Genomic DNA, 15204 nt, shown 5'->3' with positions numbered 1-15204 from the left:
ATGAGGAACTTTATGTTACTGTCTTTTCTAATGAGATAGAAAGTGGCAGATGTAAAGATTTCATTCAACCAACAATCTCTTTTATGATATGAATAAACTACTAAAACAGATTTAATCCTTTATAAAATCAGATTATAAGAAGCAGACAAAATCACAAGTTTCTTCAATACGCCATCTTATCCAGTGTGACTAATGCATTATTTGTATGAAGTTAAAGTGGTGCGTTAGAAAGCTATGAAATAAATCAAATGCTCTACTTTATGTAATCTTAACAGACAGATCCCATTAGGATTCTACTATGCATAGCTGTTGGTTAAAATCATTGACCAGTATCCTTATAAATTAATCAACTGAGGTAATGCTGGCTTGGCTGTCATCATTTATTCCTAATCCACATTTAGAATTCCATTCAACTTTTCAAGCCCTTTAGAACAGGTTTATCAATTCTCTCACCCTTGCTTCAGACATCAAACTAACCATTAATTGTTTACAAAAGACCCAGTACAATGGAACAGTATCTTTTTTGTTCCTTTTCTTTCCACAGATACCAGAGGACATATAGACACTGCGTTATAATTAGCTAGAAAGATATTAAATCTTGACCAAACATTCTATTCTGCCTCAATTTTTTGATGAGACCTTTTATCATTGAAGTTGAATTTGCAGGCAGATTGTGCGAGTTTACACAAGCGAGAATCATTACAAAATCTAAAATAACCCTGATCTGGTTGAAAGGCAGCTAGCAGAATATTTTTGATTATACATCTATAGGAGGAAAAAAGCCTCCTAGATATCAGGTTATTTGTGGAGTTCTAATGTGTTTTCAAACATATGACTTCTGTGTTATGTCTGTGTATTTTATGCAGTTTCTAGTCATGTTTGTTAGATGTCTGCATGTCACGTACTGCAAGATTCATGAGCAGTCTACAACCAGGCAAAATTCTCACACAACAGCTTGTCTTGGGTAATGGGAAAAAAAACAGCAGAGAGAAGTGACAGGGAAGTGTATTATTTATTATCCTGATGAGGATAACACCTAGTCATGGTCTACGATCCAAACATGCTCACTGTCCTGCTGACAGAACTATGATTCTGAATGAGAATGAAACACAGGTGTTTCCCTACACAAATACCAAAACTCTCTTTAATTATATTCCCTTATCTATGATCCCTCCATGGGCCCACTAAAAAAGACTCAGTTTGGGCAAGAGCTCTTTAAAGACAGAAGAAAGACTAAGCATTAATAAAAACATTGCAATGGATTGCATAATATTTCTGGAGCTCTACCACAGAGTAGGTAAAGGTCATCTGCTCCCAAAATGAAATGAGAAAGGGAAGCTGTGGCTAAGTATGGTTTAGAGTTTACTAAATCAATGAAAAACTTCAACCAGCTGCAGTGGCCTCCAGCTCAGCCCTCTAGTGCAAATTTACTGGCCCACAGACAACTATCAAAGCTACAAAGACAATGCTACCAAGCATGTACAACACTAATCATCTCCCTAATTGCCTAAAAATGATACACAGGATTTCAACAAAATTCAATCCCTTTTTCAAAGGCACATTGTTCATTTCATAACTAAATTCCACCAACATAGTCTATTAAAACAGTATATGAAGATACCTCCTACTTTTCAGGGTCATAAAAATAAAGACCATTAATTATTTTTGCTGCCTGTTTTCCCTTGAACCATGAAAGAAAGGACCTTAGAATAAAATTTTGCCCTGCATTCTTTTTCTGTCCAATCACAAGGATGTACTTTTCCTCGTGCTTGCTGAACGCAACACAGTAATTTGTATCCCCAAGTGGTATAAATAGAAAATATGCTCAGTCTAATAACATATGTGAGGAAAACTCATGCCCAGGGTTAACCAACAAAGCAGCAGTGATCTGCTAGAAACAAAGGCAGCTGGCTTAAAGAGCAACAATGCTTCTGAAAAACCGTGGATGTACTATTCAGTGAACCATCCAAGAGATGACGTTTTCTTATGCTACAGCTGCATATACAAAGCTTTGCTACAAGATCTGGTAAATGACAAGTCCTCTGGAGTAACAAGATGGTTCTGTCTCCAAAAGGTCCATGGCCTTCCCGTCCAGCTATACTAGCAGGGCAAATTACATGCAGTATACACTCTATAAATAAATTCTGCCCTTCAGAAGAGTTCTTTGCTTTGATTATCTTCTCTTGCACTGCCCAAATCCCACCATTTCTCTTTACAGGCTTGCCTTCCCCTCTGCTAATATATCTGCCTAGGTTTCTGTCTTCCTCTATCACCGTAAACATTCATAAACATTAAGGGACTTAACCTCATCACACCCCCATGGAATAGGAAAATATACCCATCAGACTTGGCAAGCAGTGAAGTGGAACTCAGCTCTATTCCTGACCAATGATAAGTCCTTCTGCAAGTCACTTCTCTCTTCCCATTCCCCACTGTGTAAGGGGGGGTGATGACAATGACTTCTCTGGAAGTCTAACAGTAAAAATTGGAGACATTACACTTCTCACTTCACAAAAGGAGGTAAAGCAGAGACAAATCATTATTGGTTGAAGGGTTTGTGGCTAGAAATATCACCCCATTTTTCTAAACATGTGTCTGATATCATCAGCACAAATGTTGCATCCAACACAAGGATCTCTGTGCATCAGCTATGACACAGACAATCAATATAATTTGCTTTTCTTGTAGGCAACACTGTACAAGCAAGCCAGTGAAGGACTACACAGCTAGAGTGAAGTTCAGAGTAGAGAAAATGTCAAAAGCAGCTCCCAGCTGACACCCAGGAAGATGAAAAAATGAGCAGAAAGACCAGATAAAGGTAACTACACAGCTGGCCCTTTTCTCTCATGCTTTGCACCTGAACAAAAAAAAAAAAAAAAAAAAAAAAAAAAAGGCAAATCACCACAGAAGTAAATACTATTGCCTCACTTTTGACAGATACCAAGTGACTTTCCAAAGGAAGTAAAGTATAAAGTAGCTAGTCACAGTACCAGTGAGAAAATCCATGTTCTGTTCCTAAAAATATATATTCACCTTGATTTCACAAACTTAAAAATGACAACAACCCTTTCCTGTATTACCAAATAAAAGCAGTGCAACTTAGTTCCTTCTCCAAGCAACCACTAGCCCTCAGCCACTGGCTAATGCCTCAATTCCTTCACCTACCCCTCTTCAAAGGTTTGGTGAAGACAAATGGGCTTTCCAATGTGCAACCAAGCAGCAAGCCATGAAAATCAAAAGGCTGCTTTTTGAGTAAATATGAGCTCCAAAGCCATTGTCCTATCCCACAGAGGAGATCTATGAAAATGCTTACTATAGCATATGCACAGTATTCTTTACAGCTCTGCCTCCCTGCTGACCACCAGCCCCAGGGCTCAGTCCACTTCCCATTACAATTGGCTTCACCACACCCACTGACTTGTATTGGAACTCTTTCAGGGACCCTAACTAATGAGTTTTTAAACACTTGTAGACAGAGGAGATAATTCCTCATCATTATTCTTCATAGGCAACACCAGGAAGAATGTCACTCCATTGTTCTACAGGAAAGAAACTGGAAGAAAAATCACCCCCACATTCAGAAGAGCAGCCCGAAGTTTTCTTACATGAACTGGCTGCCCCCCAAGCTATGGGGGTCTCACCTGAGAGTTCAGGACAGGGACCTAAAGTATGTGCAACCTTCTGAAAACATCTCTTACTCTGGCATCTCTGCAGACTAAGAGGTCCATAACCAACAGACATATAATGCTCCAAGACAGTATTCTCAAATACAAGCATGGCTACTGACAGCAGCACAGAAACAGACTCACCTAAACACCATATTACTGCAGGATCTCAGTTTCCCTCATGACACGAGACTGAAATAAATAGGAACAGGAGACCTTAATAATAGTTTATATTTAAAGCTTTGCATTTGCTTTCTCTACTGACAGTTGTGTGTTCTTTTTCCTCACAAGAGAAATCTTGACCTAAACCAGTAATAAAAGACAAAAAGAAGAACAAGTAGACTTACATAATATACCCTCAGACATAAAAAACATTTTAAATAAAAACATTCCATTATGAAGCCACCTTCTCAGCACAGATCATAAGCCACCAAGGACTGCTCTGCTTTTACCCAGTGTCACTTTCAGGTGACTTTCAGGTCTATCATTTTGCAGGATGCAGATACTATCACATATCAAAAGAGCTTACACTTGGATGTCCAAGAAAACTTTTGAGCTACAACTGAATCCTGCCAACAGTTCGTGTAAACAAAGCTCCAAATGGAAAAAGCACTAGTCTCAGTAGTAAGGCTTCTGCAGGTTTGAGCCCCAGGCACTGGCAATATAGAGCTACAGAATTTACTCATTCCACAACATCATGTACACCCACAGCATACAAAAATAGCTATTATAATACTTGTCAAAGGAACAACTCAGTGATTTTTAACTTGGTGCTCTATCTTGTTTTCTTCTTTGCTGGTTGTTAATACCCCACCCCTATAACTACATATAATTATGAGTGGGCTATTCATGTCTTACTATAACTGGTAGCACCATGAAGCATGTGAGTCAGGAATCTGAACTGCTGACTACAGCTCCTCACTAAACAAGTCTTACACACCACACATAGTAAATGGCATTCCCTATTCTCTGCTCCACCTACAAGGAAAATCAGCTTCCAGTTGTGGTATCATCTCCAACTCTCCTTAAAACGCACCATCCCAAATTCCATGAAATAAGGACTCAATTATAAACTCCAGCAACAAGACACAGATCAACAGCTGAGGTCACAGGGAAAAAATATTTCAAGTGAGAGTTTTCTTCTCTCAGTGGCTCAATTTGAATATATTAATAAAATGTTATGAAAACATTATATACACTTTTACTAAAACTACAGACTAGACCTTTGCTTAAAAGTCATAACAATTTATGTCGTTGATCTACTATGTACAAGTTGAGAAATAGTCTCTTCATGATAAAACATTTTGTAACAGCTGGGAAGTTAACTTCAGGAAGTTTTGGGTTATTCCCTTACCTCAGCTCTCTTGCTCCACATTACTTTTTCAGCACAATGAGCCCAACCTTGTAAACCCATCAAACTAACTGCATTCAATAGCAGTCCTGTTGAAATTTAAGAGCAATATACAACTTTTATAAAGTTTCTTTGAGATTTGACTCCAGTATAGTGTATTTGAAAACAAGCCCTCAAGCTCATTCCCCCATAATTTCCTCACAAATAAAGATTTAACATCATATGCCCTTAGTGAGAAACTTTGGTCAAACAACTGTCTCATTAGAAGATATTCAAGATGGAGCTTAAAAGCTACTGACACACACACTGCCACCCTTCCTCTCATTTTTTTAATCTCTACAGTTGTCCATTAGTCAGGAGCAATGTACCTTCTGACCTCTGACCAAAGCTATTAGAACAATTTAAACAAATATTTTGGTTTCAAAGCATCAACACAGAACATTCAATAACAATAAAGGGATGAAAGAGCTGTCTTTTAGAGTCACTGTTGTGACTTCCTGACCATGTTATATTATGGAAGGTTATACTAACTTGACATCTTACTTGATTTACTATCTTCTTTTTCAATGCTTAAGAAAGAATTTGCAACATTGCAAAACCCAGAATTGTGGCACATTTTCAGTTTTTAGTGTTAATAGTTGTGTGACGACTTTAGAAAATCCATTCTGCTAACTGCAATCAAGAGAAAAGATTCAAGCTTTCCCCTCCATTTTTCTTTTCTTTCCGTAAAAGAAAGGCAGTAAATTTGAATTGGACAGGTTCAGAATTGGGCTCTGAGGAGTTTTTCCACACGCATAGTATTAGGCATGCGCACAGTGCCGTGCTGATTCTGCTCATTAGAGAGTTGTTCTACATTTAAAGAAGTCTGCCTTTTGGCCAAAATGGGCAAATCAAGGGCCCTCTCAAGTCAACTGGGAGCACCTTCACTGGAATCACTGGCCATTGCTGGAGGAATACACAGGTTCTTTATGGTATTTATTGACTATATACATTTAACAAACATTCAGGAACCAAATCGTTTGAGTCCTTGACACAAAAATTATTTCATTACCTCAAACTAAAGGCACAGGGAAAATAGAGGATAGGGTCTATCTGTTTAGATGCTTACTCTCTACACTTCATGGGCTTAAGGCATAAAATGGTTTCTACAATCCCTCCAGATTTTTTTAAATGAGATTTAATATTTGCATTCTTTCTGACTGCCCAGTTATTGGTGAAATCAGGTAAAGCTGCTGTAGATTTCAGGGAAATAGATGGGTACTGTACAGGCAAAAATAACATCTTTCATTACCAAATACATCAAAAACTGGGATTTAGTAATTAGTAAAACACATTGAGCATTTTGGGAGTGATCAATAACCCAGTTTGGTGAAACTTAACTTGAAATCAGAGTTGTTTTAATAGGGTCTCTCATGTGCTTAAAACTACATACCTGTCTACGGGCTCTGCTAAATTAAGGCCCACATGCTTTTTCTAAGTTTAATGCAAATTTTATCCCATCTCACCATGTTGGGCATTTTTCTTTATCTAGATAAAAACAAAATTTGGGCCTTGTAATACAAAAAGCATCACAACGCCCCTTCCACAATGCTGGAGCATATTGTCTCAGTCCTAAGAAGCATAAAAAGAGCAGCAGTGTCCATCCATTTTCTCAAAGATCATTTAGTATATTTAAGTTAATACTTTACAGAATGTCACATTTTCCGCTCTAAATTATTTAGAAAATTCCAGGTTGGAGAAGTACTCTTGTCAGACAAAAGGAATAATTTTGCTTTACTGAAGGATCTGCATCATAATACCATCTTTTACTAAAGAAGAAAACCCCAAACAATATAATTGGCATTCATGTACAAACTGCTTAAATGCTCTCAAGTTCTGCCTGACTTCAGAATAGCTGAACAGTACCTGAAGTATCTACTTCTCCATCCCAATTTGTATATTTTAAAGGCATTAAATTATTGAATGAATCATTAGGAAAACAATTCAAATGATGTTAAACTGATAGTAATTTTGCCTCATAGGAGAGATGTGAGCATAATGTTTGCAAACATCCAAATTCTTTTAAGATTTACACTCCATGAAGTTCAGTATCAGCCAGAGAAGAGCTACTAAATCAGGATGTACTTCAAGTACAGGTTTTGGCCCAAGACTATTTTTGGTCTTTTTCAGCTGCTTGTTTTGACAGCATCTAATCCTCCTCACACACCCACCAGCAGCCACACAATCTATCCATTTACACTTTCAAAGCAAATTGAAAATGAAACATTCTCAAATAATTACTCGCGGATGTCTGTAATACAAATCCAAAAAGTAACTGCAATTCAACTGTAATATTTCTTAGGGAAAAGAAAGGGACAGGAGAAAAATCTTACTGAAATCCATTCAAAATGTGACTTTTTCCTACACTAATGCTCTCACCATCACCCCATAAAAATTAAAATAAAAGTAAAAATTAAATCTAACTCCCAAAGAGCTTATCTGCTCTATTTCACACATTCCTATCAGAAACATAACACAGCTTCCATGTTTAGAAGACTTTTCATTTAGTGAGTTATTACACTCCCTGGTGAAAGAACAGTAACTGAGAAGGTCTTCTGCAGGGGCACAAGGCAGAGAGGGAAGCAGGAAGGTGGGTGAAGAGGGGGAAATAGCCAGGGCTGGAACTGAAACAGTTCACCTTTGTCTGGAGAGCAGGATCACCCCCTCCAGGTTGAGGACTATGCTGAAACAGTGTGCTGCTGTGGCATGCAGTGTGTTTCTCCATTCACACAGGAGAGGAACCTGGCCCACAGATGGCCTGTTCTCAGCTTTGTCAGCCACAAACAGACCTTTGAACTTTCTATTTATATAACAGTTTAGTGAGTTTAAGCCTCTTCCTGTATAACTGGCAGTTTGCTGGTTTTGCTGTAATTAGGCTACTTGTGATATATAATATAAAATAGGAAAAAAACAAGAGGCTTGTTTCTCTGCAGGAAGAAGTCTTCCTCCTTGCAACCACACAGCTAAGACAACACTGTTACCTGTTCATCTTATTTTACCTTGCCAGGTTTTGATTTACATACCTGAAGATGCATTTTTGTGCTAAGTATTTTCTCAATTTCTACTTTTTTAAAGATTGGAAGGCTTAAAAAGATTAATACCTATGACAATCAATATAATAATATAAACCAAGAATTTTTCTGCTTTTGTTTGTGCTAGCGAGGAGCATATCTTCCAGGGTGGCTGGGTCTTTGTTGGGTTTTGTTGTTTCCCAGCTGCTGATTAATGACACCACCTTACTCTGTAAGCAGGTTCAAATCTAGCCACATGGTCCCAGGCCACAGCAAGATTTCATTTACTTGGTTACCACAGACAAGCATGGAAAATGATTTAAAAGATGAAATTTGATTTTTAACAGAAAGTGGTCCCCTTGGTGCACACAGGCATTCAAGCTTTTCATTATATCCATCTCCCTTTCTTTCTCCCTCATAGAGTGGCTCATATGAAATGCAAGCCCAGGTGAACACTTCTTATTCATCCAGGAGTCATAGCAGACATCAGCTTTGGCCCATTCATCTCATCCTGAGTTTACACTTACCTAAACTGTTTTGGGTATTTTTCAGTTTTTTTCAAGGCTGGCAAAACATCAACAAGGATATTCATGGCCTCATTTTACACATTTTACCCCAGTGTTAACACAAACCCCCACACCAACTCTCAGCTACCTTCCTAATCACATTCTCAACAAAGGGTCAATGAAACATCTCATTCTTGTACTACTTGATCTCTCCTAATATGGGAAACTAAAGGGCTGATTTGCAGTTTGTATCATCAAGATAAAGCTCCCACTAATCATGCAGAAGGCCAGGTGAGAATTTCAGCACATGTGTAGTGGCACTGCACACTGTAACAATCACAGCTCTTGACAAAATATGTTTCAAGAAGTGACACAAAAATGTACCTCCATTGGAGGTGGGGGGAAATTAACTGTATTTTTCCCATCAACAAGCAGCTTTCACAAAGTCATTTCCTGGTATAAAGGCAAGGCAAAGAAAGTTTACCTTTACATCTTTTCATCAGATTAAAAAAAAAAATCTGCTCAAGCTATAAATATTTTTTTAATATATTTCTCAGGCTAACGATGTTTCTGTTGTACTTTGCATACAGATAATACAAACACCCACACACAGAGTAGGCCTGAGCATGCCTTCTTGGTGATTGCAGCACAGATTAGAAGTTTTGGGTTTGCAAGGAATGCAGAAGAGGGTCCCTAATTGCCTTATAAAATGCTTGTGAAACACGTTTTACAAAGGCCAGCTCACAGGCAGAAGGAGGACAGCTTCAAAATAAGAAGCAACAATTCACGCATCATGCTATACGTACTTATTTGCAAATATTACAAAGCAAGCACACACCATATTGGATACACAGACAAAATTAATAAATCTTGATGGATGTGCATGCATATTCCTGGGTGTGTGGCAATGATGTATGTATAACACATTACATACATACACGTGTTTGTGGACACAGGAGCTAAATTTAACTCTCTGTAAGCTATGCAACTACTTGTCAGAGACAAAAATATTTACATGTATAATAAAATACATGTCACATTTGTGTAGACATGTAGATTATGTACCCACATCTTATATATGCACTTACACATACTAATTGGATTGCTAAAAGCTAAATGCAACTTGATCTCTGCAGTGTGTGTGAATGCCTGTGCCACATAGAGAGTTTGAGCAGATACCAAACTGTTTGAAACGGTCAAAGTAAAAATGTTCTCTCCTCGTGAACCCTAAAACCACTAAAAACAATACATTTCACAGTACAAACAACAGCAAATCGAATTTTAGAATGAGAGTCAATATATTCATATTTTATGGAAAAACCGAGGCACGAGAGTTCCCTTCTTTCTGATGCACATCTATAAATCCACATAAAATCATAGTCAAATGAAAGTAAGTTATTAAGCAAACATTAAAACTCAATACCTATAAATGCTTAGTATTTGAACTACACCCACATATTGGGTTGTAACAGCTTCTATTAAATTAATGTTACCCACATTATAAATTAGGCAAATTGTATGCAAATATTATTTGAGTGGTAATACGGTGGTTATCAGTTGCTTGCAAAATAAATTAGTGTAGCAGAGTAAAGATAGCGTAGTAGAAGCATAATATTTAATTGAGCACTAATTTTATTGTGATTATTACTTTTAAATAACAACAGCATGATTATTAAAAAGATGTAATACAATGGATTATGCGGCGCTGATAAAACATGCACATGATCCAAAATGCCTGCTTACAGATTAATATTGATATAGTGTAATTTATGGTTGTGAGGATTTACTCCCAATTACTGTAAAATGGAACGTGACAGGTATTTGGTTCTGATTACTATGGATTTGCAAGTATAGCTGTTAGACCGTGTTTGGCAAAATGATAGTTATTAACAAGATATATTACCTTTTTCCTAGACATACCTTTATATTATCAACAAAGTAAAGTAAACCCTCTGCAAAACACGAGGTCCAAATGCACAGACATACACACGTATAATCTGTGTGGCATTTAGAGATTAGGATCACAAAATACAGTATTTTAGTCTCTTTCTTCCTTGGCAAACTACACTCCAGCCTAAAAGCATTTAACAAAGCAGCACCCAACCTCTGAATTTCCCCATGCATAGTTAAGGAATTATATTCGCTAAATTGAAAAGTAAAGAAAGAGCCAATAAAACCAGCCAAAGAATAAGCATAATCTCATTAACCAACCACAGAAGTGACTAAATACCTACCCAAATCCTAACTTTCCCAGCTACTTATCACCCATCAAAAATTCCTTAACATCCACTTTGATAACAAGTTTACAATGCACTTAAACAGATGCACCGACCTTTTTAAGGTGTGCACCTATTTACAGAGGAATATAAACCTATATTTCCACTCTTAAAATAAATGGAAGAAAAGGAAAATGAGACAGAGACGGGCAGGAAAAAAAAAAAGACCTGTTATAATATCACAGGTACTGATCTTCCCACTTCCAAAACTAACTTCAATAACGCTTCATCTAGAATAGGAAACCAGCATAACCAGCAACAGAAGCCCCCACACCGATCAGAGCTACAGCCGAACTGTGCCACACAGCGAAACTACAGTTGCGGTTCTCCCCGTGAAAGGAACATTGTCAGTGACAGCAGTAAACACAACATTAGCGAAGCCGCGATCCCGGGGAACATCGCCGCCCCTGCTCGGAAGGGGGCTGCCACCGCTGATCGCAGCCGGCACCCGGCACCTCTCGGCGCTGCCCTGCGGGCCAACTTCGCCCCCCGCCGCCGCGCTCCGAGCGCTGCTCCCCAGCCGGGGCCGGCGGCGCGGGCGCGGAGCGTGGCTGGAGCCGGCCGGCACCGGCTGCCCCGGCCGGCCCCGCTGCCCGCGGGCGCAGCGCGGACCCGCTCCCCGCTGGCACCGGGTGCTGCGCTGCGCCCCTCAACAAAGGCTACGGCACCGGGGGAAGCGAGCAGGGAAGGGTAGGAAGGAGGCAGCTGGAAGAAGGAGAGGGGTGGAGAGACGGGGAGAGGAGGTGGTGCGGGGTGGGGGGGGAGAAACCAAAACCAAAAAAAAAAAACCCACCACCCGAAAAAACCTACCACTGCTGCTCTAAGTCCCAGTCCCTGAAAAAGTCGAATAGGTCCATAACGATGTGGTGGGGAGACTCAGAGAAGTGGTGCCCCCTTCCCCGCCCCGCAGAGCCGAGCCGAGCCGAGCCGGCGCGGCTATTGCTGGCCGGCCCGCATGGGCAGCGGCGCCGCGGGGAGCGGCGGCCGCCGCGGGGCCGCGCGGAGCCGCCCGGGGTGGCGGAGCGCCGCCGCCGCCGCCAGCAGCGCGGCGCGGCTGTGCCCGGCTGGGAGAGGCAGCACAGCGGCGGCGGCGGCCCGGCGCACACACACACAGACGGGCGGGCAGGCTGCCTCGCACACCGCGAGGGGAGGAGCCGGGGCGGCCCGAAGCCGCGGCATGGAGCCGCCGCGGCAGCACCGCCGGGATCCGGCGGAGCGGCGAGCCCCCGCCGGGAGCGCGGGGAAGTTTAACTGGAAGGAGGAACTGCGGGGACGCGGGGAGCGGCGCGGCTTCGAGCCTGCGGGAGATCTAGAGAGGCCTGGCTGGGGTCGGAGAGGGGGAGAGGGAAGGGAGAATAGGGGAGAGAATTAAAGAGGAAAAAAAAAAAAATAAAAGCCACACGCACAAAACCAGACACATCTAATCCTATCATTTAATTGCCAAAGCCAGCTCCTGCTGGCTGTGTGGACAAACCTGCCTGCACGGACATGGCAAGGCCAGAGCTCCGGGTCAGCTGCACTGGGAGATGCAGGATGGCAGGCAAGGGTCAGAGCAGAGTCAGGCTCTGGCAGCCCAGGAAGGCTGGGTGAAAAAGGCCCTGGTGAGGTCTGGATCCAGAGAAGCACCTCACTCTCCCACTGGGATGATGACACTTCCCACTTGCCCTGCGATGGGCAGTGGCACAGCTCACCTACGGGAATTAGTCAGGACATTAATCAGAGGCATCCCAGAGCTCCCTACAGAACCCACCCCCCTCCCCCACCAATCGCAGGGAGAAGCTAAACACAAATCCCAGGCTGCCCCTACACATAAGCAGAAAGGGGCCCACTGCTCCCTCCATCCCCTAAATGAAATTATTCTCTACCCAGATTCACACTTTCATATCTGGATTGCCTTCGTAACAGTAACCAATATCTTATGACTTTTCACATCCATTTTACACTTATAATACTTCAAATATATGTACCCACTGAGCAAACAAGCGCATACATTGGTTTTGCAAAGACAAGACCAAAGCCATTTTCATTTTTACTCCAGTCTTCCACAGAACCAATCACTCCCTGAACATCTCTGCATGCCAGCAAGTCTTGAGGACTTGGTGAAGTTTGAAATGGCCCTTATTTTGGTGAGGTCCTGTCTCCACAGCTGTGTCCCAGCCCCAGGAGAGTCAACACAGCTGGTCACAGCAGCCAGTTCTGCCACCACAGACAAGGCTCTAGTGAACCCTCTGGCAGAAACATCAGGTGCACACAGCATTTCCTTTCTTGCATCTGTTTTCATCACTGACTCAAACACACTACTCTGTCCTTAAAGCTTTAAAATATCATGAGTTGGGCCCCTCTCTCCACTTATTTTAGTGTCATTGTTGGTTTTAAAGGCCCCATTCAAAATCCTAATTTGTGGCCAATACTTTAGACCAACATGGGAGGTGGAGTCACATTTTCAAAATTTCACATTTCTCCAGACATAGGTACAGAGAGGTTTTATTTTTTTTTTTAACAAACCATTACTATTAATAAAACTAAAAGCCTAGTCTGTCACCTAATCACTTACATTCAATATCTTGCCTATTTTCAGTGCATTGAACTTCAACCATTAAACTCAAACAACTTACTAAAAGCACTGGGACTCACAAAAGGTGGCAGTTCTGCTTCCTGTTTTCTCAGAGGCTCTTTTGGCTGCCAGCTGGTCACGCTTGCACCCAAGCAGTCTGCAAGAGGCCAAGGGCTCTTACCCAATAGAAAGAAAAATCACTTCCCAGGTATAAGCATCTTCACTTTCTTAAAGCAAACCCTTTACAATTTTTCAGAAACTAGTGAAAGATACACAGAACAGATCCTGAAAAGGCTTTCAGAACTCTTTCCAGGAAAAGAGTGGGAGATCCTTCATCACCAAGCAAACCTGCTGTCCCCATGACGTACCAGACGTAATGGATCTCCTCAGAAATTGCATGTTTGGTACCTGGAGCTCCCCAAGCACCCTCTGCCCTCAGGTCTGTGCCAAAGTTTGCAAATGAAGCAGCTTTTTACTGTCAGTTTCAAATCACTTTTCGTAGTCAGTTTCAAACCCTCAAAGATGCACTTGAGTGTCACCACTGGGGACACCCAGACCATGCTCCTCTGAAGCCCTGTGCCGGACACACATCTGTTACCACAGGGGTGGAGGAACAGTGCTGCGCCCAGCCCTCTCCCCAGGGACACAGCAGCCACACTTGGCTACACATGACCTGGACACACAGCAGTGGAGCACGAGCTGGCCCGCTCACAGAGGCCTGGCCTACAGGAGCGAAGGGCTGCGGGGACATGTTGGGGTGTAGCCGCTCCCCCAGTGCCCGGCTGCTGGCACGGGGATCCGGCACCCTCCACAAGGCCCCGGCTCACACAAGTAAACACAAGCATGAAGCTGTCCCAGCTCCGGCTGCACACAGCAAAGGGTTCATTTACCCGAACAGCCAGGAATAGAAAATTCAGCTGCCCTCAGCGTGACCTCTTTTACAGTTATAGTGGGAAATACAACTGCAGTTCCCAGCACCTGCAACAGCTCAGAACGGGGATAATAAGATCAGCAAGGCCTCCTGGCCCTGTGCACTGCGGCCTGGCCCCGCAGCCTGCTACAAAGGGGAGTGCTGGCTCAGCACGGGTCAGGCTCTGCTTCTGCCGACCAGGCTGCAGGAGGGAGCCCGGCTGCCATTCCACCGGCCCTGCCCTGTGCCAGCCGCCCTGCCCGGCCTGCTCGACAAGCCCAGAGCCGCCTTCCTGGCAAGATGCTCCTCGTGGGTGGCTTGGGCAGTTGTCTCCATTTAGGGTTAGAGGAGAAGGAGTCCTGCCTCCTGCCGGAATCTCCCTCTGATGAAGGCACAAATGCCTAGACTGCTCTGGTGGCTGCTGTGGCTGAGGTGTGGGTGGACTCACAACTGGAAACACTGCGCAGCTATTGGAGCTGCTGGGCTTGCACCAAAACAGTCAAACCTCCCACCTCCTTCATCAGGTTCAGCAGCAAACAGTGGAGAAGAGAGTTTGAAGCAGGGAAGGGACATCCTAGCTTCATCCTTTCTCTTTCAAACCTACCTACATCCCTTGATAATCTCCTTACCCAAAGTATTTTTGTAATCTGCATGCAAAGGAACATACAAAGGCAATGAGGAAAGTGTGAGCTAGTAACAAGGGCTGGTGTGGTGCTCCAAAGGCCAGGGTGCAGCTGCCATCACCTGCCCCAATGTCCCTGTTCCTGAAGGAGGAGAGATAAGACTGTCCATGGTGGGTCAGGTGAGACAGGCTGAGGTCAGCAGTCCACAGCCACAGAGGCACAAGTTAACTGAACTGCACCCCTTGTGAGACAACACAGAAACCTTTTCT

The 15204-nt window shown here is 42.5% G+C and overlaps 2 protein-coding genes across 6 annotated transcripts in view; both read right to left on the bottom strand.

The window, feature by feature from the left end:
* AFF2 (ALF transcription elongation factor 2) overlaps positions 1-15204 on the bottom strand; it is a 359389-nt gene that overhangs the window by 321838 nt on the left and 22347 nt on the right. For 4 of the 5 annotated variants that reach the window (XM_053989970.1, XM_053989973.1, XM_053989971.1 and 1 more), the window contains exon 1: positions 11659-11755. The exons of the other annotated variant lie outside the window; for it this stretch is intronic. In XM_053989970.1, the coding sequence (XP_053845945.1) occupies positions 11659-11705 (47 nt within the window). In that variant the 5' untranslated portion in view covers positions 11706-11755. Of the gene's footprint in view, positions 1-11658; positions 11756-15204 lie in introns of those variants that run through there. 5 annotated transcript variants of the gene reach the window in all.
* The window catches only part of LOC128814568 (uncharacterized), a 79782-nt gene continuing 76673 nt past the window's right edge, over positions 12096-15204 (bottom strand). Inside the window, exons 3-6 of the mRNA XM_053990511.1 lie at positions 14381-14739; positions 13483-13559; positions 12260-12539; positions 12096-12171 (exon numbers count right to left, since the gene is read on the bottom strand). Coding sequence (XP_053846486.1) covers positions 12096-12171; positions 12260-12539; positions 13483-13559; positions 14381-14739 — 792 coding nt within the window. The remainder of the gene's footprint in view (positions 12172-12259; positions 12540-13482; positions 13560-14380; positions 14740-15204) is intronic.

This window comes from Vidua macroura, chromosome 14 (genome assembly GCF_024509145.1).
Source record: "Vidua macroura isolate BioBank_ID:100142 chromosome 14, ASM2450914v1, whole genome shotgun sequence".
NCBI lineage: Eukaryota > Metazoa > Chordata > Aves > Passeriformes > Viduidae > Vidua > Vidua macroura.
This window is presented reverse-complemented; position numbering and strand designations above follow the sequence as displayed.